This window comes from Garra rufa, chromosome 19, assembly GCF_049309525.1.
Source record: "Garra rufa chromosome 19, GarRuf1.0, whole genome shotgun sequence".
NCBI lineage: Eukaryota > Metazoa > Chordata > Actinopteri > Cypriniformes > Cyprinidae > Garra > Garra rufa.
In genome coordinates this window covers 7,388,938-7,411,708 of record NC_133379.1, presented here as the reverse complement: position 1 = coordinate 7,411,708, position 22,771 = coordinate 7,388,938, and the positions used below count along the sequence as shown (strand labels likewise).

Genomic DNA, 22,771 nt, shown 5'->3' with positions numbered 1-22,771 from the left:
TACTCCGCCTCCTTCTGAGGAACAGAGGCAGGTGCAGAAGGCTAGTGTTGCATCCCGCGCTCCTCCTCCGTCTGCGAGCAGGTCTAGGAGGCGACGCGGATCGAGAGGTGGCAGACAGGATTTGAGGGAAGTCATCCAAGCGAGACAAAATTCTCGCAGGGGTCAGAGTAATACCTAATAAAACCTCTCTTTCCCTCGGTCCAGTCGGGTCGCCATACTAATTCCCCTGTCTCCATTAAAGCTTCCTGCACTCCCCGGACCCATGATGTTCTTTGGTGGTTCTACCTGTATGGAACCCTAATTTACTGACGGTCTGGAATCAGGCGGTCTCTGAGGGGAATCCCGCCTCTTTCTATGAAGCAGGATGCTTTTAAATGGGTGAGTATGATCCGTTTTTTACTTTGAAGGAACTTCATACTGTCTCAGGCCTGTGTATGTTTTCTCTCTTCACAGAAGAAATACGACGAGTCTATGGCAGACGCCCCCCTCTGATCCTATGGATTAAGGTTACGGCAGTGTTTGCCCTCTCCACTCCACAGGCTGTGCGGTAAACCAACCCTTACAGCATATATTACACATAGGACTTTTGTCCTCTTCAAGGTAAGCTCCCTAAGTCTTTCTTAGGTTTGCCCTTGGTATGTTTATGCTGTCCTTTGCAGGCCTAGTGTAGACTCATGCCCTGTTGAGACAGGAGCATAACTCCCTAGTTACGCCCCCCTATGGCTGGATAGGTGTGTTGCCTGCGGGGTTTAGGTTGCGTGTTGTGTTTTTCCTCAGAAAAAAGGAATATGGAAACATCTCGACGGAGCACCCCTCCCTTCCGGTTGTATGGTGGTGTCCGTCTACACAACACTTGTTCCAGCACTATCAGGCTTCCCCCTTCAGTGGTTAAACGAGCAAAAGAAAAATATTTTTCTTCTCCTAGGTAAGCATCTTAAGATATTCACGTTTAAGATTGCACTAGTATGTTTAACTCTGTTGCAGACGGCCTGCGTGCGAGGATCCGCTTCGTGTCCTCTCCTAAATACGGTTTCCATGGAAACTGAGTGACTCCACCTGTTGAGATAGGTGTTCACTTAAATAGGAGTGCCAGTAGGCCGGAGTGCTCGCTGCGGACTCGGAGCAGGTCTGATTGCTCCCTTTTCTGCGGAAAAGGTTTTACTTGAGCACCACCTGGTGACACACTTTCCAGCTGGGGCTTGATTCTCGGTCTATTTGGTGTGCGCTCCCCTTTCTGCGGAAATGGTTTTATGCAAAATCTGAGCGCCACTTTGTGACTCTCTTCAAGTCGCCTCATTCTAAGCCTGAGGGCTGAGGCAGCACTTGATGTAGGATCTACACCCAGGCTGACGAATGCCTTCCCCTACAGAGGGTTTGAGCATCCTTTGGTGTTTAACACCTTAGAAAGCCGTCACTTTAGGATTGATTCTCGCTCCGCAGGCCTCGTTTCACTTCCCTTTCTGAGGAAAGGTTTACGAATTGTCTAATCTAGGAAGCTGTCCTTATTCATTTCAGGAGCTACCCAGAAACTTTCAAGGCAAATCAAACAGTGCTCCCCTTTCTGAGGAATGGGTTTGTGAAGGTTAAGAGCTCGCGTTCCTCCCTGTGCGCAGGATTGCTGGAACTGACCTTAGCTCCCCTAATTTAGGGTTTCCTTCAGAGCAACTTCCCAGGACTGAATGCTTCCTCCCTCCTGAGGGTAGGAATCTACCAGGGACAGACCTTTGAGAGTTATGGACCTGCTACAAGGACGTTGGCGTGCCCCCTTTCCAGGGTTCACTTATAAGAGCACCACTCCTTGGTGGCCAAGTTCTCCTCCCTGTGTCCCAGGGTAGGAGCTTGACCTTCATGCTTCAGGTTTTTACTCTCCAGCCTTTATTCTGGATGTATGCTCCCCTCTATGAAGGGTAACAGTGAGAGCATTCGCTCCTGTTCAGTTGCGCAGCTCCCCTTCTGGGAAGGGTCCTCTATGAGCGCCAACCCACCTTCGTGAGATTGCCAGACCTTTATATAGGTCGTGTGGACCGGGCTGTGCACGCTTCCCCTTCTCATTAAGGGTTCCCTAAAGACAGCAGTGCCCCCTTCTGGAGAAGCGATCCTCCCTGTGGATCAGGGTTAGGATTTTGTCCTCCACTATCGTCCACTTTTACAAGATGGTCTCAGCTCCATGTTCATCTCTATTGACAGATAGCTTGCGAGCTTCTGTCCAGGGGAGGGTTAGTGTGGCAATCCCCTCACCATCAGGGTTATCCCCTTTCCGTCTCTTCAGACGGCATGGAGCTGATAGTGAAACCCCCTGGGAAAACACTCTCCTTAAATCCGATCATGTCGGTAAGCGTCCCACGCTATGCCTGGGCGTCTTCCAGTTAAAACCACAAGTGTGGTAAGTGCACATATACCTGGGGCACTTCAATAAAATCCACGTGTTGGTAGGTTCCCACCAAGTTTTGGGTTCCTCCTTTAAACCCCTTTTTTGGTATGGGTCACGCGTTTTGCCTCGTTCCCATCTATTGGAGTTGGCTCACAACCCCGGTTCCCTGGGTTCGACTTAGGGCTGCACGATTTTTGCTAAAATGTGAATCACGATTTTCCTTTATGGGAATTGAGATCACGATTCTCTTAGACGATTCTCATTTTTTTAACCAAAATTTATTGCACTCAAGAACAAAAATAAAACACAGGACGTTTAGTTTAATAAAGTGCTGGTGTAACATAAAACAGTCTCATTAACGGTCTCATTAACAAAAAAATATAAAAATAAATTTGTAAAAATAACTAAATGGAACTTTAACAATAACTTAACTGTACTTAACAATAACAAAAAAAATCTTTGTGCTCCTCAAAGGTTCTTGGCCAAGAACACTAAACGATCAACATTTTCAGGTTTTAGGGAGGAACGCAGGCATGTTACAATGTTCCCCCCTGTGCTAAAAACCCTTTCTGATGGGGAACTTGTAGCAGTGATACATAGGTATTTCCTTGCCAGCACAGACAGTTTTGGATATTGTCCCTTGTTTTCATTCCACCAGACTAAGGGGTCATCTTCGCTGTCAATGTTTCTCGTGAGCAGATATGAGCCGAGCTCCATGTCAACATCATTCTCTTGTGAATCAGATGAGGATGCTGCTGCCTCATTGCCCTTCGCTGCTTTAAAAAAACTGCCTAAGGTTTTTCTCTTCTTTTCTACGGGGAGCAGCGAAGGCTGGGTGCTGGGGACAGTTGTGGGGGGACTTTGCTGAAAAAGAGAAAAGATAACTTAAAAATCTCAATACAGTATTCTACACTTGCTAACAAAAATAACATATCAGCAGTGGGTCAGATAAATACAATTTCAGTTATTTGCAGCTGTAAACAATTTAGCCGTACATTTCTTACTCTGTTAGACAATATTGTGAATCGTGTAAAAATATACTTACCATACCAATGCTAGTCATCTCATTCTTCAGTCTGTCCTTGACACTGACTTTGTTGTCCTCACTGACATAGTCCAGTTTAAATCGTGGATCCAATACTGTGGCTAAATCGAGCAGCTCCTGAGTGTGTGGATCACTATACTTCTCTTGAAGGTAATGCAGGATTTTTGACTTAATTGATCGTGCAAGATCTGTATCATCTTCCTGTACTCCGTTATTGTTTCAAAAAGGTGGAGGACCGGCTTGACTGAGGAGCTAGTAACGTACTGCTCCCCTGACAGAGCATCAGTAAAATCTGCCAGTGGGGTGAGTGTCTTGTTGATTACTTCAAGGACTTCGATGTCTTGCCAGGTTGGTGTCAGGTGTCTAGCTTTCCGGTCAGAGGAGAGAACATGACCAATAGCAGTTTGCTGTTCAAGGACCCTCTGGACCATAGCTTGTCGGGATCCCCATCTTGTCGGGCACTCCGTTTTAAGCTGGTGTTCAGGCAGGTTGAGCTCCTTTTGGGCAATAGCAAGCTCCCTCTTCCGCTTCCAACTATGGCTGAAGTAGGCCACAATCTTTTTGCAAAGACCCACAGCTCGTTCAATCCGTGAGTCTTTCATTGCATTCTCTTGAAATAAAAATATGCTTTGTTATTAACGCTGCAGTAAATTAATTTAACATTACATACATTTTCTTGCATTGTTAAAATAGCTATTCAAATTCAATATAATGGGACAAACATAAAGCAGGATATACATAATTGTGTGTGTTTATGCTTTATTTATTTTAATCTAATTTTAAAATAAAATTCAATATTCAATGTTCATTTAAGCCTCAGAGTAAAAATGGGACCATTTATATTTTTTCAACTTATGTTTAATTTACACATTTTTCTGATTTAAATGAAAATATAAAGTTATAGATTAGTTATTGATAAGTTATTGATTGTTAATACACAGCTCACCTATAGCCAGATGTAGTCTATGGCCAAAACATTGAAGCCTTGTCCAGTTGTTTAGGGAGGTTGCTTTCACAATGTTTGCTCCACTGTCTGTGGTGATGCACACCATTTTTTGCTCCTCCAAACTCCAGGAGTTGAGACTCTCCTTTAGTCCTTGAGCCAATTCCTCGCCAGTGTGATCAGCAGGGAAGAACACCGTCTGTAGGCAGCGGCTTTTCATTTTGAAGTCCCTTGTTATGAAATGCACTGTCAAGCTTAAATAAGGCTCCATGGTTCGACTTGACCATAGGTCTGTTGTTGCCGCAAAGTAATGAATATTCTGCAGTTCTTCCTCGACTGTCGTACGACACCGGGTGTATAGATCTGGCAGTGCAACGGATGAAAAATAATTGCGAGAGGGCAAACAGTAGCGCTTGTCTAAAGTCTTCATCATAGCCTTAAATCCCTCATTTTGAACAGTGTTGATTGGAGCCATGTCTTTAGCTAAATGATAAGCGATGGCGTTTGTTATCTCTTTGTGCCGCTGTGAACTTGACGGGTATGGCGATGCTCCGTACAACGTCTGAGTTATGGAAGTTTGTGTTGTCTGGCGACTGGTGCTTTGAGTTGTGGCTCCCTTGTCTTTCATGGCTAACTCGTACTGTATTTTGTGGTGACGTTTGAGGTGGTTGTACAGATTAGTGGTATTACCTTGCGGTGCTGCGACGATGCCAAAACACTGCTTACAAATGATCACTGTTTGCGCATCGTCTTCGGGTTTAAACCCGAAGAAGTTCCACACAGTGGAATGTGCTCCTTTTTTCTGTACTAATTTTGTCACATTCTCACTTTCGCCGTCGCCACCAGAATTTTCCACACTTTGGCTCATTTTTCTCCCTCTTACCGCCAACTTACAAATCCACCGAGTAAACTGACGTTTAGGTCTGACACCTTGTGACACGTCACGTGAGTGACAGCGTAACCTAGCCAATGAAATGAGGGTAAAGAGAGAACCGCTCGATATTTATTACTGATTGGTGAACACTTGAATGCAGCATGATCTGTTCTGTATACAGGGAAATACACGGAAAAGAATCGCCTTCATTTAGAAATGAGATCGCATTTATGTGTGAATCGAGATCGTGATTTTTTTTTCGATTAATCGTGCAGCCCTAGTTCGACTCCTTTGATATCTTAGCTGATGTCTGCTGACCATCCACTATTAGGGCGTGCCACTACTAGTGGCCCTTTGAACGGACCCAGGACAGGTTTCTGCCCTCATAGGGGAGCCAGTTCCTGAGGGAACTTGGCCCTATGTTGCGGTAGTCTCTGGTTCTGACAAGTCTAAGTTTCCATCGAAACTTAGCCGTTTCCCTCAGAAGGAATTACTAACTAATTCCAAGCCTGAGCTGTGCCCTGGGTTCTACCCAGTCTGGTAAGTGGGTAACAGTTCAGGCCTCTGGCCGGGAGGGGTAACGTTTTGACAGCCGTCACCATGTCCTAGTAGGGGCAATTCCTCTCAGAATTGTTGCTTAGTGCTCGCTGGCTTAGCATGCACTCCCCTCAGCATGGCAGCGTTGGTATTCCGTTCCCCAAAGCGCCCTCTAGAGGACGCAGTGAGAGTTCCCTTCGGAAGGGAACGTCTCAGGTTACGTATGTAACCCTAGTTCCCTGAGAATAGGGAACGAGACACTGCGTCCTCTAGACTTCTTCGCCATGCTTCGGACGATAAAGCTTCAGACATTGAAGATGTATTGTGTTGCACGGGCGCCTCTTTTATGTTATGGTCGCCCGGTAGTGACGCAGCGGCAGCGACTGGCGCGCCACGGTGACGTCATACGCTGGCGCCGGCCATTTCATGTAGTTTTTCTATGCATTCTTCAGACTCGAGGCACGCTGCGGCGTTCCCCAAAGCGCCCTCTAGAGGACGCAGTGTCTCGTTCCCTATTCTCAGGGAACTAGGGTTACATACGTAACCTGAGACGTTTTTCCACATATGCTGGGGTATGCGTACAGTGTGTGTGACACATAATGTCATTTACATTTTGTAACATGATGCATTTCCGAGCAAAAACAGAGTATTCAGTTGCAAATAATGTAGGGAGGGACTTTGTATATTCTGAAAAGTAGGCTCTTGTTTTCTTTGTGATTGAATAGTAGAATAATTTGATTATTAAATATTTAATAAAATCTGAAAATAGTTTTATTCTTTAAGAATAATGGAAGTGATGCACAATATCATAAGGGATATTTATTAAAAAGGTAATTTTGTTTTCATGTCTTTAAAACATCTCTCTCTTTTTCATAGATGCATGGGAACAGGTGTTAACTTCAGTCTGTGTGTCTGGTTTGGTACCAGTAAGTCTTCCTCATCATGGTAGAGAGTACTTCTATGTTCTGGGGGGAGGCTTGCAGAGTGGAACCCTTTACCGTGCAGAGGTTTATGGTCAGATACTAAACTACTGCATTCTCTCTGATACAACTCTTTTACTTTAATTTCATTTTGATTAGATATCAATGTTCTGCCTGCATTCATAAGCTATGTAATTTTCTCCACTAGATGGAGATGTTAAATTTACAGAGTTGCTGAATTCTTTTGGCTTCACTGTATGCGAGTTTATGACATTACTAAACAACCGTAAAAGAAGAACTGTGAACAGTAAGTGTATTGTTATGAAATCACTAACCTAAAGCTCTACATTACTTATTTTTTTTCTGGTAGATTGATTTTCATATAGATCAGATGAGGCCTGATGTGTTAACTGTGTAATTATAGAGAGTATGATACTGATGTGGTCTTCTATTTTAGATCCCAGCTGCCACGTGCGCTCAGCGGCCCAGAATGCCCAGACTAATGTATCTGACATCATACTAGTAGAATTGCTTTTTCATCAGGATCAAGAGCGTTCTTACATACTGCTCACTTTAGGTAACACACTCCTGTAAAACAAACAGGACTTGGTATTCTAATGATTTTGCTTCTTTGGTGAGCTTTTTTTTTTTAGAAAAATTCTTTAGGTTTCACAAATTCTTTGTTTTTTAGCATTTTTCATTTTACATTGAGGACAACTGAGGGACTTGTATGCAACTATTACAGAAGGATCAAATGCTCATTGATGCTCCAGAAGGAAACATAATGCATTAAAAGTCAGGGGGTGAAAACTTTTTTGAAATTGAAGACCCAGGTACATTTGACTTATTTTGTCTTCTGGGAAACGTAAGTAGCTTCTGAAGGGCAATAGTAAATGAACAAAAATGTACACGAAAGTTTACATAATCATGCATCTTTTTTTTCTTCTAGAGCATCAGTGAGTGTTTGTAATAGTTGCATATGAGTCCCTCAGTTGTCCTCAGTGTGAAAAGATGAATCTCAAAATCATACAGTCATTGTTGGAAAGGGTTCAAATACACAAAAATGCTGAAAAACCATATAAACTTGAAAGGGGTAATTTTTATAAATTTAACTATTATTTTCTCTTGTGGAATATATGTAAACATCTTTTAAATACCTTATTCAGGTCTGTACTAAATAAAAAATAACTTATTTTGATTAAATAACTAACCATTTTCAGATTCTGCAATGTGTATGTAAACTTTTGTTCCCTCTCAGTCGGTCTCTTCGACGTCTCGTCGAGACTGACTAATTGGGATATCGCCTGGATAGACCAATCTACTTCGTTTGTAAACTAAACGAGCCAATGAACATTGGCATGCATGATTGCAGCCAGCTGCGGCTGATCACAGCGTGAGCATATAATGAGCAGCAGGTGCCATGCATCATAGACAAGCTTTCGCTTCGGAGCCGGACCAGTCTTCTGACCAGTCATCGAAGCTATTTTTCAAAACAACGTCTCTTTTTCTTTTTTGTGTTGGTGGCACGGCGCTTCAGCGGCGGTGGTCTTCCGTGTCGAGTGGAAGCACACAGCTGGTTTGCACCACCCACCTTCTGTGTTGCTGCGGCCATCTCCCCTGTGCGCTTCAGCACTAAAAGAGCAAATTCCTGAAAGAGTGAATTTTAAAAGAGCTCCACAGGTGAACGTCTTTATAAAGACGAGGCATTTACATCATGCCTTTTTCCCCGTGCTTTTCTGGATGCGGCCGTTTCCATCGGCAGGGGCTCCTCCTTCCACCGACGCTCCATTGCCACTGGAGCTTTCAGGGGAGCGGGTTGGACCTCCTCTAGGGGTACCGCCCGTTACCTTTGGGGCTCCCCCCGACGAACAGATGTCGGTCGCGGCACCGGAGGGAGAGCCAGACCTTTCTGGGGAGGATGACGGCGCACTGTCGTCCACTGGGCGGTCAGCGGTGCCGGATACCGACCCGGAGACGATGGCTATGCTTGCCCGGGCCGCCGAGAGGGTAGGGGTTGAATGGAATCCTCCATCACGTCCTGACCCCTCCCGGCTGGATGATTGGTATCTCGGGGTGGCCCGCGCTGGTTCTCAGTGTCCCACCCCAGTGCCTTTCTTCCCGGAAGTGCATGAAGAGCTCACCCGGACATGGACGGCACCTTTCACTGCCCGAAACCGTTCGAGTGGGACCTCCTCCCTCACCACCTTTGATGGCGGGCCAGCGCGGGGCTATACGGGCGTCCCGCCGGTGGAGCATGCTGTCGCGATGCAGCTGTGTCCCGGCGCTGCTTCCACTTGGCGGGGCAGCCCGTCGCTCCCTTCCCGGGCCTGTAGGCACTCGTCGGCGCTGATCAGCAGTGCCTACTCGGCCTGTGGTGCCGCTGGTTTGCCTTACACGCCATGGCGTTACTACAGGTTCATCAGGCTCAGGCACTGAAGGACCTGTTCGAGGGTGGTCATGACCCAGAAGTTCTCCGTGAACTTCGTATCGCCACAAGGTGACCGTGCGGCCTCTGGGTCGTGCCATCTCCACTATGGTGATCCAGGAACGCCATCTCTGGCTGTGTCTGGCTGATATGAGGGACTGCGATAAGACCAGGTTCCTCGACGCTCCGGTGTCCCAGACCGGCCTCTTTGGCGACGCGGTGGAAAACTTCGCCCAGCAGTTCTCCGCCACCAAGAAGCAGACTGAGGCCATCAGTCACATCCTGCCCCGGCGTGCAGCTGCTGCCTCCACCCGGCCACCGGCGGCACCTCAGTCTGCTCGTCGCCGAGGGCGGCCCCCTGCCTCCGCCCCCGCTCCACAGCAGCCACCGCAGCAGCCTTCACAACGGCGCTGTGGAGCCGGTCGCAGGGCAGCCGCCCAGCCCGTCCAGGCCCCCACAAAGACCAGTGCAAAGCGCAAGAGCAAGAGGCCCTGAGACGGGCGACCCAGAGATGGAGGATACTGCTCTTCGGGAGATGGTGACCGCACCACTCCCTCCCCCGGAGGAGGGCCGGGCGGAGAATCTTTTGTTTGTTTTTTCCCAAATACTCGACAAAAGAGCAAATTTCTCTATCTCTGGGTCCCCAGAGGGGACGGCGGGGAGCGCGCGGGTCATCCCTGCGCCTCACCCACCCTCCCCCCTTGCCAGCGAGCGACGATGGGCAGGTCGAGAGTGCTGCGAAACTGCTGGCTAAGGAAGCGATACAGCCGGTCCCTCCAGCCGATATGAGGTCGGGCTTCTACAGCCCGTACGTCATAGTACCCAAGAAAAGCGGGTTACGGCCGATCTTGGATCTGCGCGTTTTGAACCGGGTCCTCCACAGGCTACTGTTCAAGATGCTCACACAGAAACACATTTTCAGATGTGTCCGTCCCCATGATTGGTTAGCAGCGATCGAACTGAAGGACGCGTACTTTTTTTTTCAATCCTTCCGCGCCACAGACCCTTTCTGCGGTTCGCGTTCGAAGGCAGAGCATATCAGTACACGGTCCTGCCCTTCGGGCTGTCCCTCTCTCCCCGTGTCTTTACGAAAGTCACGGAGGCGGCCCTTGTTCCCCTCAGAGAACAGGGCATTTGCATACTCAACTACCTCGACGACTGGCTTATTCTGGCACAGTCTCGGGACCAGTTATGCGAACACAGGGATCTGGTGCTCACACACCTCAGCCGGTTGGGCCTTCGGGTCAACTGGGAAAAGAGCAAGCTCACTCCTACGCAGAGGATCTCTTTTCTTGGTATGGAACTGGACTCGGTCACTCAGGACCGTGCTCAGTCAATGTTGAACTGCCTGAATACATTCAGGAGCAGGACGGCGGTCCCACTGAAACAGTTTCAGAGGCTCCTGGGGCATATGGCAGCAGCAGCAGCGCTTACACCGCTAGGGCTGCTCCATATGAGACCGCTTCAACACTGGCTTCATGGCCGAGTCCCGAGAAGAGCGTGGCTACGCGGCTCTTACCGGGTTCAAGTAACACCGGCCTGCCGCCAAACCTTCATCCCGTGGTCAGACCTCTCATTCCTACGGGCAGGAGTACCCATGGAACAGGTCTCCAGGCATGCTGTGGTACACACGGATGCCTCCACCACCGGTTGGGGAGCCACGTACGATGGCCAGGCAATTTCAGGGGTTTGGACGGGCCCCCAGCTAACTTGGCACATCAACTGCCTCGAGTTGCTTGCAGTACGTCTTGCCCTGCTCCGACTCAAAGGGTACCTACGAGGCAAGCACGTGCTGCTCCGTACAGACAACATTGCGACCGTTGCGTACATCAACCGACAAGGTGGTCTATGCTCCCGTTGCATGTCGCAACTCGCCCGTCATCTCCTCCTGTGGAGTCAGAAGCATCTGAGGTCGCTTCGTACCATTCACATTCCTGGGTTGCTCAACCGTGCGGCCAACGAGCTCTCATGAGCTGCGCTTCCCGGAGAATGGAGACTCCACCCCCAGTCGGTCCAGCTGATTTGGAGACGCTTCCGGGAGGCTCAGGTAGACCTGTTCGCCACCCCGGAGACATCTCACTGCCAGTTGTTTTACTCCCTGACCGGAGGAACTCTCGGCTCGGACACACTGGCATGTAGCTGGCCGTGGGGCCTTCGCAAATATGCGTTTCCCGCAGTGAGCCTTCTCGCACAGACACTGTGCAAGATCAGGGAGGACGAGGAGCAGGTCCTCCTGGTAGCCCCTTATTGGCCCACTCGGACCTGGTTCCCAGAATTGATGCTCCTCGCGACAGCCCCTCCCTGGCAAAATCCTCTGAGGAAGGATCTACTGACTCAGAGATGGGGCACCCTATGGCACCCGCGTCCAGACCTCTGGAAATTACATGTCTGGTCCCTGGACGGGACGCGGAGGTTCTAGGTGACCTACCTCAAGGGGTAGTTGACACCATTACTTCGGCGCGAGCGCAGTCCACGAGACATGCCTACGCCTTAAAATGGAACCTATTCGTTGACTGGTGTTCCTCTCATAGAGAGGACCCCCGAAGATGCTCGTAGGCTGTCCCCCTCAACCCTTAAAGTCTATGTGGCTGCCATTTCTGCCAACCATGACCTCATAGAAGGAAGGTCGGTGGGGAAGCACGACCTGGTCACCAGGTTTCTCAGGGGCGCCAGAAGGTTAAATCCTCCTAGGCCCCCTTCCGTACCCTCTTGGGACCTGTCTCTAGTGCTCACAGCACTACAGCAGACCCCCTTTGAGCCTTTGCAGTCAGTTGAGCTGAAGTTTCTTTCAATGAAAACTCTGCTCCTGCTCGTACTGGCCTCCATCAAGAGAGTAGGAGACCTGCACGCATTTTCGGTCAACGAATCGTGCCTAGAGTTTGGCCCGGCGGATTCCCAGGTAACACTGAGGCCCCGTCCTGATTATGTGCCCAAGGTTCCTACCACTCCCTTCAGGGACCAGGTGGTGAGCCTGCGAGCGCTGCCCTCGGAGGAGGCAGACCCAGCCCTACCTTTGCTCTGTCCCGTCCGAGCACTAAGATGCTACGTTGACCGGACACAAAGCTTCAGGACCTCAGACCAGCTCTTTGTGTGTCATGGAGGCAGGCAGAAGGGGAATGCCGTCTCCAAGCAGAGGATGGCCCACTGGATAGTGGATGCCATTACCCTGGCCTATCAGGTTCAGGGTGTGCCCTGCCCCCTCAGGTTGAGAGCACACTCAACTAGAAGTGTTGCATCCTCCTAGACGTTGGCTCGTGGCGCCTCGCTAAATGACATTTGTAGAGCTGCGGGCTGGGCGACCCCCAACATGTTCACTAGGTTCTATAGCCTTCGTGTAGAGCCAGTCTCCTCCTGTGTTCTCACCTCAAACAGGTAGAAACACAGAGAGGCCTCTGGCTCGGGTCGGCTTGCTATACTGCTCCAGAGTATCCCTAGAGTAACTCTGTCGAGTTCCTCCGCGGAGCGTCCGGCGTCAGGCCCTCACTCGATGAATCCTTCAGAACCGGTAGAGGGCCAGGCTCCACATAGAGACTTAACTGCATCTCTTATATATTCCACAATGCACCCTAGAGGCTATGTGTTTCCCCGGTAGACCTTCTATCATCTCACGAGGGTTCAACCACCTCCAATCTTCCATATACCCTGAATTGAGTTATATGTGTATTGCTCCGAACCTCCTACAGAAAGGACGTGAGCTCCACACATTCCCAGTGCTCCAGCCTCACTGAAGTAGGTGGTGCTATGCTATACGGTGACTGGTATTCCTTGATGCGAGCCCTGGCCGAAGCCAGAAAAGGGGCCCAGGAGGCTCGCTCAGGACACTGGAAGGGGCAGCAGCCGTGGCGAAATAGAGAAATTTGAGAAATTTGTATTTTGTGAAATTCTGTGTGTATGATATGATGAGTTTTTCGTCAATAAAATGGTAAAGTGCTGGTGAAACTCTCAGATTAGCTCTGAAACATACAGCTTTCATATTTAGTTTCTTTGCAGTTTAAACGGTTAGTCATTAATTACTCACCCTCATGTTGTTCCAAACCCATAACCTTCATTAATTTTCAGACCATAATTTAAGATATTTTTGATGAAATCCGAGAGGTCTCCCATAGACAGCAAGGGTACTGGTACTTTTCTGAGCCTTGAACGTTGTAGTACCTTTGCTGTCTATGGGAGGGTCAGAGAGTGCTCAGATTTCATCAAAAAAAAATCTTAAATTGTGTTCTGAAGAAGAAAGAAGGTCTTATGGGTTTGGAATAACATGAGGGTGAGTAATTAATGACAGAATTTTCCTTTTTGGGTGTACTACCCCTTTAAAATGTATCTGTTGATGTAACTGTACTGACCTATTTTATTTTATTTATTCATCCAAAATTTGACAAATGTAACTGACATCATACTAGTAGATTTGCTTTTCCATCAAGATCAAGATCATTCCTACATACTGCTCACTGTGACATTGTCTGTGACATTCTTCATTTTACAGTTTACTGTTACAGTTTACAGCCACAATTCCGCCTGCCTTTTCCATATCATGGAAATCTTAGGGCCCTACATATATCTAAATTACAATTTAAAAATAAATCCAGATTGTTTTTAAGGGGGGCATCTTGCCCTGTGAGAACTCTGTTCACAAATCTGTCACAGTCAGGAATTTATTTTTTGTTTCTTCACAGATAGTGATTTCAACGAGGTTGAGATTTTACCTGAGTTCATCATTTATAGTCAGAGGCAACGTAAGCACATACACATATTTTTATTTGTCTGTGACCCTAGTGTGCATGTGTGACAGCTAGGGCTGCCACGATTACTGGATTAAATTTGAGTACTTGATTTTAAAAATCTTTCATTGCATTTTACCCATTACTCGACTATCAAAATAATTGTTAGTGACAGTATGTTTTTTTGTGTGTGTGTGTTCAGTTTAGCCTGTATGTATGTTTTGCAGGTATATTATCATAATAAAATGTGTTTATAGTATTTATGTGTCTAACAGGGCACCAAGAGAGAAGTTCTCAGAAGCTGAAGTTTAACGGAATGACGTTCAACCCAAGCACTGGAATTCTGTACATCTGGGGAAACTCACTCATCTTCTCATATATTCTTACGTATGTACACACATGTGCATTTACACTAAAACATGCACTTACAGAATTTGTTAACATGTTTTTGTGTTTGTTTGTGCAGTTGGGAAGAGGGGCAAGGTTTTTGGCATGACAGCGGATTTCCTGGTGAACAGATGATAAAATACTTCACTCTTTCTTATGATGGAACATTTGTCTTTGTTACTGAACAGGAGGAGGTGTGTATGTACAGTATATTATATGTTTCTAAAACAAGAAACTGTTTGTCTATCAATTCACCCTAGTAAAAAAGTAATAGATTTAAAATGCTTTTATTTTATACTAAGTTTAGTTCAAATCTGTTAACATATTTACTGACATAAAATTATATTTAAACCTTATTTGGAGTACTACTTGTGCACAATTCACATTTCGTAATAATAAGCCTAAAATATGTTTTAATGTCACCATTGTATGATCTTCAAAATAATAACGGTCTTTAAAGGGGTCATCCGATGCCCATTTTCCACAAGTTAATATGATGCTTTAGGGTAGAAATGAAAAGTTTGTATTATACTTTGATTAAAAATTCTCTATGGTAGTGTAAAAAAACCCACTCATTTTACCTGGTAAAAAATGCCTCTGTTCTCAGCAAGCGATATCAGTACCTGGCCCTTTAAATGATATGAACCTCTGCTCACCCCGCCCCTCAGTTCTGTGGGGCGTGTCATTACATAGCACACGGGGTGTTGCCTAGACAACAGTTGGGGGTATAGTTGTATAGTTTGGGGGGAAATGGCACTTGGGGGGCTTTGAAGACACTGTACAACCCTATCCATTGAAAATTTAATTTAAAAACCGGAGTTGGAACCGAAACAAGATGACACCCGCAAAGAAGTTCGGCAATTACGGCTTATACTGGACGTGTCTGAATGGTTAGTAAACTTAATGTCGCTTTGATTTATCTTTGTATGTACTGGCAGAGTAGAGTACTGAGAGAGATCTGTTTACTGTGGAGACTAACGCAATGTGTTTACTGTGGTAAAGAGACGAACGCGGTGTGTTTACTGTGGAGACTAACGTGATGTGTTTACTGTATTTACTGTGGTAAAGAGACAAACGCGGTGTGTTTACTGTCGAGACTAACGCGATGTTTACACAGTGTTTACTTATAGCTGATTGAACAAGAGCAAAAAAGTGATAGGTTAACATAACTTACCCCGTCCTTATATTGAAATACATAAATGTGAGTGTTATAGTCTTTACTCATGTGCAGTTGCGGACTGTAAACACTTTTGCAGGTATTGCATTAAGGTTACATCTTAATCATTAACAGACACCATTTTAAACCATCTTGCGTTACAAAGCTAAGCTTTATACTGATCCTCGTTTATAAAGCAGTATGGTGAGAAATGATTCACGTAAACATGAACCCATTTATGGCGCTTTTCCACTACACAGTACCAGCTCGCCTCGGCTCGACTCGGCCACCTCCGGTGAGGTTCCAAGCGAGCTAAGGCGATACTAAAATGTGACGTGAAAACACAGCAGACTGCTGATTGGTCAGAGAGAATCGTCACTATTCACTGCGTCATCATTGCATGCGCCAGCAATAGTATCCAGAATAACCCGGGGGCGCGCGCAAGATGGCGGCCGGGACAGTTGGAGATATTCTTGGCTAGAAACTCTAAATGATTTTTTAACCTTAAATTTAAGTTTAACAATGCAAACTCGACGAAATATCTCTTTTTGTTTATGGTTTTGAATGAGAAAGTTTTTTTGCACATTCCTTAATCAGACTGATTGTTCTAAGGCATGTAATATCGGAAGATGGCAGATAAAAGACCTAAAGACAAAGGAAAAAAAGAAGCTTTGGTTTACCACAGAAAACAAAGACTTAACGGAAGATATTATGGAAGTCGTCAAAGCAGGCGATATGCACTCCTATGCTAATTCAGACGGAGATGTTCCCCCCCTCCCTGATTCCGGTCCTTGTACTCCGGCCGCTAAGAAAGGAAAACCTGAAATTTCACTCACTGAATTGCAAGACAACATTGTGAGACTCGTGGCTGAAAAGATAAAAGAAAATGCAGACAATCTTGCAAGCTTGATCAAGAAAAATGCAGACACCATCGAAGCTTTAAAGGAATCATCCGAGTTCCTCTTCAACGAAGTCCAAGACATGAAGAAAGAAATAACAGCTGTCAAGAAAAAAAGTGATGATCAACAGAAAATAACTGGTGTGGAAGACCGGCTGAACGAAATGGAACGTTATCACAGAAGATGGAACTTAAGGCTGTATGGTCTGCAAGAACAGGAGGGAGAAGACGTAATCGACATCTGCAAAACCGTCATCCAAGACCCGGGGGAGGATCTGCGACTTCAAATCGACATCAGCCACAGGATTGGGCGGAAAGAAGACCGCAAAACTTGACCGGTGATAACAAGGTTTACTTCAAGATCAACCAAAGAAAGAGTTTGGAAATGCGCAAAGAATTCGGAATTCCTTAAAAACAAAAAGTTAAAGTTCGGCGAAGATCTGACAACAAAAGACAAAGAATCACGCATGAGATTATGGCCACAAATTGAAGAGGCCCGAAAGCAAGGAAAAAAAGCTTTCTTCGTTGGAGCAAAAGCCATCATTGAGGGTAAAGCGATAAGAATGTAACCATGAAACTGTTCTGAATTATCAATGGATACATATGATGATCAATCTCTGTGTCCTTTGTTAAGAATTATTATATCATTGTAAGCTAAGTTTAGTTACGTCATAGTTCAAATTTAAATTTCTCATGTTGAGTATAGAGTTTGCATATTATATGCATTGTGTTCAGAAGGTGTAAAAAATCATTTTGCTTCTTTGTTCTACCTTAACCAAAGTTTTTTTTTTATTATTATACCTTAATTCTTGTTCTAGTGCACATTGTCTTTATCCTTTTATTCTTTTAATGTGAGGGGTATACGAGAACCGATTAAGAGGAAAGCTGTTTTTTTATTTTGCAAATCTCTTAAGGCAGATTTTTATTTTTTACAAGAAACGCATGCTTTAGATTCAGATTTTTATTTCTGGAAAAGTCAATGGGGAGACAATATATGGATGTCTTATGGAAACACTAATTCAGCTGGTGTAGCCATATTAAAAGGATCTTTTCGAGGGAAAATCCTTAAAAATGTAATTCATGATTCAGGAAGATGGATAATTCTAGTTGTTGAATTTATGGGAAATATCTTTATTTTAGGTAACATATATGGTCATAATAATAGTCAAAGAAACACAATTTTGTTTGCAGAATTTGAAGGAAAAATAAATACTTTACTAAATTCTTTCATTAATGCTAAATTAATATTGGGGGGGTGACTGGAACTGCATAAATGACCCTATTAAAGATTGTTATCCTCAAAGATCCCTAAAAGGTACTTATGGACAATTTTATCATCTCTGTCTGCACTTAAATTGTTGTGATGTATGGAGACTAAAAAATCCAAATCAAATCCAGTTCACTTGGAATAACAAAGATTCATCTAAGCGATCTAGAATTGACTTTTGGCTTATTTCTAATGATCTATTAGATAGTATTGAAGAAACAAAAATAGAACCCTCAGTTTTCTCTGATCATAATATGATTAAATTAGTAATATGCCTAAAGAGCCCATTAATTAAATATAAGCCAAATCACTGGAAATTAAACAATACATTTTAAGTGATAAATTATTCAAAGAAAGAACCATTAAAATTATAACTGAAAACTTAACTAAAGCCAAAAAAGATCAAATGTACAGTAAACATTGGGAATATACAAAATTTCAAATTTGTAACATAGCCATCCAAAGGGGTAAAGAAATATCTAAGGAAAAAAGATCAAGACAAGACCGAATTATTAAGGAAATGATCCTTATTTATGAAAAGGATGAACGTACGCAAGATGATATGAATATGTTAGTTGAGTTGCAATCCGAATTGGATAATATATATAAAAACTTGGCACGAGGGGCTTTCATTCGTACTAGACGGAAATGGATGGAACATGGTGAAAGGAATACTAAATACTTCCATAATTTAGAAAAAAGAAACATTAATATCAATAGTATATATAAACTTAAAATTAATGAGCAAATATCTGAAGATCCTAAATTAATTTCTAATTTTACAAAAGAGTTTTATGAAAAACTATATTCTGAACAACATAATAATCTAAGTTCAAACTTTCTTTCTCATATAAAAAATATTGCACATTGTATCGACGAAACTCAGAAAGAAATTTGTGATCAAGATATATCTTTACAAGAAATTAAAAAGAATATAAGTAAGTTAAAGGATAACAAATCACCAGGGAATGATGGCTTAACAGGCAAATTTTATAAGATATTCCAAGAATACATTTCTGAATTTTTATTATTCGTTTTTAAAGAAGCTATAGAAGTCTGTAAGTTACCCCCGTCCATGTGTCAGGGCTTAATTACATTATTACCTAAACCCAATAAGGACTGCTTGCTTCTTGACAATTGGAGGCCTATAACTTTAATTAATAATGATGTAAAATTGTTAGCTCACGTTTTTGCACAAAGAATAAAGTTATGTTTAGATACAATTATAGATGATAGTCAGTCAGGTTTTATGCAAGGACGTCACATTAGCAATAATATTAGATTAATTCTAGATTTAATTGATTATAAGGACTATATAAATGATAATAGTTATATTTTATTTGTAGACATATATAAAGCATTTGATACTGTACAACATGATTTTCTATTTAATTTATTAGAATTTTTTAAAGGTAGGATTCTTTTGTCAAAAACTGAGGGTCTATCTCGTCTGGTTTACCCGGCTAAAGTATTAGATGTACCAAATTTTTTTCTTAAAAAAGTTGATTCAGCTCTCTTTAATTTCTTATGGAAAAACAAACCTCACTACTTAAACAAAAATATTTTATGTAATTCATATAATCAAGGAGGCTTGAATGCGCTTGATTTTGTCACATCTAATACAATTTTCAAATTGAACTGGATAAAACATTATACTAAACATAAAGATAAGATATGGTATATTATTCCAAATCTTATTTTTGGAAAAGTTGGAGGGATAGAATTTCTTTTGAAATGTGATTTTGAGGTCAATAAACTTCCCATTCAATTATCCAATTTTCATAGACAGACTCTTCTTTATTGGAATCTCATATACAAACACAATTTTTCTCCCCATAGACAGATAATATGGAATAATAAATATATTAAATATAAGAACAAAACGATTTTTTATAATAATTGGATTGAAAATGGTATTCTGTTGGTTTCACAGCTGATTAATAATGAAGGATATCTTCTTACATATAGTGAATTTTTAAAGAAATTTGGTATTCCAATTCCTCCTCGTGAATATAGCATTGTAATTGATGCAATACCAGTGGGATTTGTGAGACTTTTACAAGGTTGTAATGAATCCATGCAATCAACTTTCAAAAAAGAGATTTTACTAAATGGTATTAATATTAAAGATAAAAAATGCAATAATACTCTTTTTAGATATTTGATTCATTGTCCTGCAACATTTCGATGTAAGTACTTTTGGAATAACCATTTTGAGAATATCAATTGGAAATTGATTTGGACCTATAATAACAAATTTTGCGTCACCAACAAAGTCAATGAAACTCATTTTAAAATTATACACATGATTTATCCAACTAACCTGTTTCTCAAGAGATACAAAAATGATTTAGATGAATTTTGTGTTTTTTGTGGAATAATTGCTGAGTCTATTATGCATCTTTTTTTTTTAATGTATATATGTGAAATACTTCTGGATTGACATTGAATGTTTACTTGTAATGTTGAGTAGTTCTAAAATTAATATAAGTAAAAGAGATGTTATTTTCTTTTGTGATAAAAAAGACATGGATAACAGTCACAATTTTATGTTAAATCTTCTTATATTGTTAGGCGAGTTTTACATACACAAATGTAAATGGTCTGGAATTAAGCCTAGCATTTCTCATTTCAAAATTGACTTAAGAAATTATTTTGAAACTCTTCAAGGACTGTCAAGCCGTAAAGCTATCAGAACTTTAACCATTTTAAAAAAACTGAACTCTTCCTCTTTGTTATGATTATTTTGTATATCCCCTTGTTTTTCTTATTATTGTTAATTTTTTTCACATTTATGTTAATTTTTTATTTTATTTTTATTTTTTAAATGAATAATTGTTTATGAATGTAATGCATCGTGAATTGAATGTTAATTGTTCAAGTAATGCAATAAAAAAAAAAATAATAAAATAAGAATAACCCCGCCATTTTTAAAAAGTTTGGCCAGAGATTGCGTGACATATCCAATCCATTACATATTATGGCAACTCGGAAGAATAAGCCGTGGTCAAACGAGGAGGTGCAGACAGCGGGTGTGTGTCGCGTAGAATATTACATCACGGCAGTTTCCTGCAGCATCGCTATGACAACCAGGTACTATTGTGGAGGTACAGGTACAACTTTTACACAGTGGAAAACCAAACAGAGCCGAGCCGAGGCGAGCTGGTACTGTGTAGTGGAAAAGCGCCATTAGATAGATCAGCTGTCACATTCCCTCAGTGCTGTCAGTCTACTTCACTCGGGGCGGGTCTATGCTAAAACCCTGCTGTCAATCAACTACGGCAGGAGCGGCCTCTCTTCGTCATTACGCCACAACGACAGGCATCTGAGAACGGCTCGATATGAGAAGAGGCAAATTATTTTACTAAATTAAAAGAAAACTACTGGGTGGATCTTTGTCATTCTAGGGTGGTTGTGTACACACACTCCCAACACACATTTCAGTTCAAACAGCTTGTAAAAGTGCATGTGGCACCGGATGACCCCTTTAAATACAAAATATTTAAAGTGTACCTAAAGTATACTTGCAATAGTTCCATTGTAGCACAATCAAATATACTTAAGTAAACCTTTAGATGGACTTCAGCACTACTTCCACACAATTAATGTGCATTAAGTACAAAATTAGTTGTTCCAATTTAGTAGACTTGAAATATACCGGTTTAGTATACTAAAAGTACAATTGCAGGGTATTTTTGTCAAGTACATAATATATAAATCTATTTGTAGTATACTTAGCATGAAATAAATGTAATCTAAACACATTTTAGTATATTTATTTTTCACTAGGGCATCCACCCATCCATCCATCTATCTATATCAAAATAACAAAAGCAAAAAACAAGTACTTAATAGCAAATTTTCTTTTCTTGTGTTCCTCTATATGATTCTCTGAAGCTGTGGTGGGGTCAAGAAAGAACAGAATCTGTGTTTCGTTTACGACCTTCTCAGGGCTGGAATGAGTTCTCCCATCTACAAGCTCTTTCCGGTGATCACAGCACACTCACAGTGTTTTATGACGGAGATAAAGAGTTACAAGAGGTGTGCATAAGCACTCTCACAAACAGCAAATACCTGCTAGAACTGGGTTACAATTAAAAAATGAATCAATAATAACACTAACTCTATGACTGTGCATACATTTAGGGGTGTGTGTCTGTATTTGTGTGCAGGTGCTGTACACAGTAGACTTGGATGGTAAAGGTTCTATTGTGAAGAGGAAAATCCCAGTGTTTGATATTTTGTACGACAGTAATTTTGTTTACGAGTGAATGTGCATTTATTTTTACAGCTTTTTTAAGAATTTTGTAAAAAAAAAAAATTATTTTGACTTTCTAATCTGTTAATCTGACACATCTTTCTTTGTTCCCACATAGGTCATTTAGTCACCTGCCAGTCCTGTCTGCATGTCCCTTTGACCAGGAGTACAGGGTCCCTCATGTTGGGAGCTTTAACCGATTGCAGCGATACTCAGTCGCCCCCCAACTAGTGATGTCCTATTCTGAATTACACACCACACATTCATTGGATGTGTACCAGGGTCTCGTCTACCACCTGCTGCAGCTGCATGCACAATACATCATGGTAAGTCTCTATAAATCTGGCATATGCTGTATTTATACACTGTATTTAACACTATAAATTGTAATTGTAGATGTACTGCCTGCCAAGGCTGGGGCTCATTTCAAAATAATGACTTATATTTACAGGAATAATTCACTTCCAGAACAAAAATTTACAGATAATGTACTACTCACCCTGTTGTCATCCAAGATGTTAATGCCTTTCTTTCTTCAGTCACAAAGAAATTATGTTTTTTAAGAAAATCATCTCCATATAGTGGACTTCAAAGTTGCCCGCCAGTTTGAACATCCAAAATGCAGTTTCAATGCAGCTTCAAAGGGCTCTAAACGATGCCAGTCAAGGAATAAGGGTCTTATCTAGCAAAATGATTGGTCAATTTCTAAAAAAAAAAATAATTTATATACATTTTTTTAACCTCAAATGCTTGTATTATCTAGCTCTGCCATATGCATGTGTACTCTGTAATCCGGGTCAATACAGTTAGGGTAAGTCGAAAAACTCCCATCTTATTTTCTCTTCCACCTTAAAAATCGTCCTACATCGCCTTTTTTGTAAAGGGCATTTGACCCTCTTTGCATTTTCACTTTGTAAACACTGGGTCGGTACTTCTGCAGCAATGTAGGATGATTTTAAAGTTTAAAGAGAAAAT

The 22,771-nt window shown here is 42.6% G+C and overlaps 1 protein-coding gene across 1 annotated transcript in view; it reads left to right on the top strand.

Annotated features, from left to right (window-relative positions):
• Positions 1 to 22,771, top strand: part of LOC141291947 (cation channel sperm-associated auxiliary subunit gamma-like) — a 52,513-nt gene that overhangs the window by 7,015 nt on the left and 22,727 nt on the right. Inside the window, exons 8-18 of the mRNA XM_073823940.1 lie at positions 6,647 to 6,784; positions 6,899 to 6,976; positions 7,148 to 7,267; positions 8,453 to 8,636; positions 12,799 to 12,866; positions 13,786 to 13,845; positions 14,106 to 14,196; positions 14,288 to 14,411; positions 21,436 to 21,579; positions 21,711 to 21,781; positions 21,915 to 22,122. Of these exons, the coding sequence (XP_073680041.1) occupies positions 6,647 to 6,784; positions 6,899 to 6,976; positions 7,148 to 7,267; positions 8,453 to 8,636; positions 12,799 to 12,866; positions 13,786 to 13,845; positions 14,106 to 14,196; positions 14,288 to 14,411; positions 21,436 to 21,579; positions 21,711 to 21,781; positions 21,915 to 22,122 (1,286 nt within the window). The remainder of the gene's footprint in view (positions 1 to 6,646; positions 6,785 to 6,898; positions 6,977 to 7,147; positions 7,268 to 8,452; positions 8,637 to 12,798; positions 12,867 to 13,785; positions 13,846 to 14,105; positions 14,197 to 14,287; positions 14,412 to 21,435; positions 21,580 to 21,710; positions 21,782 to 21,914; positions 22,123 to 22,771) is intronic.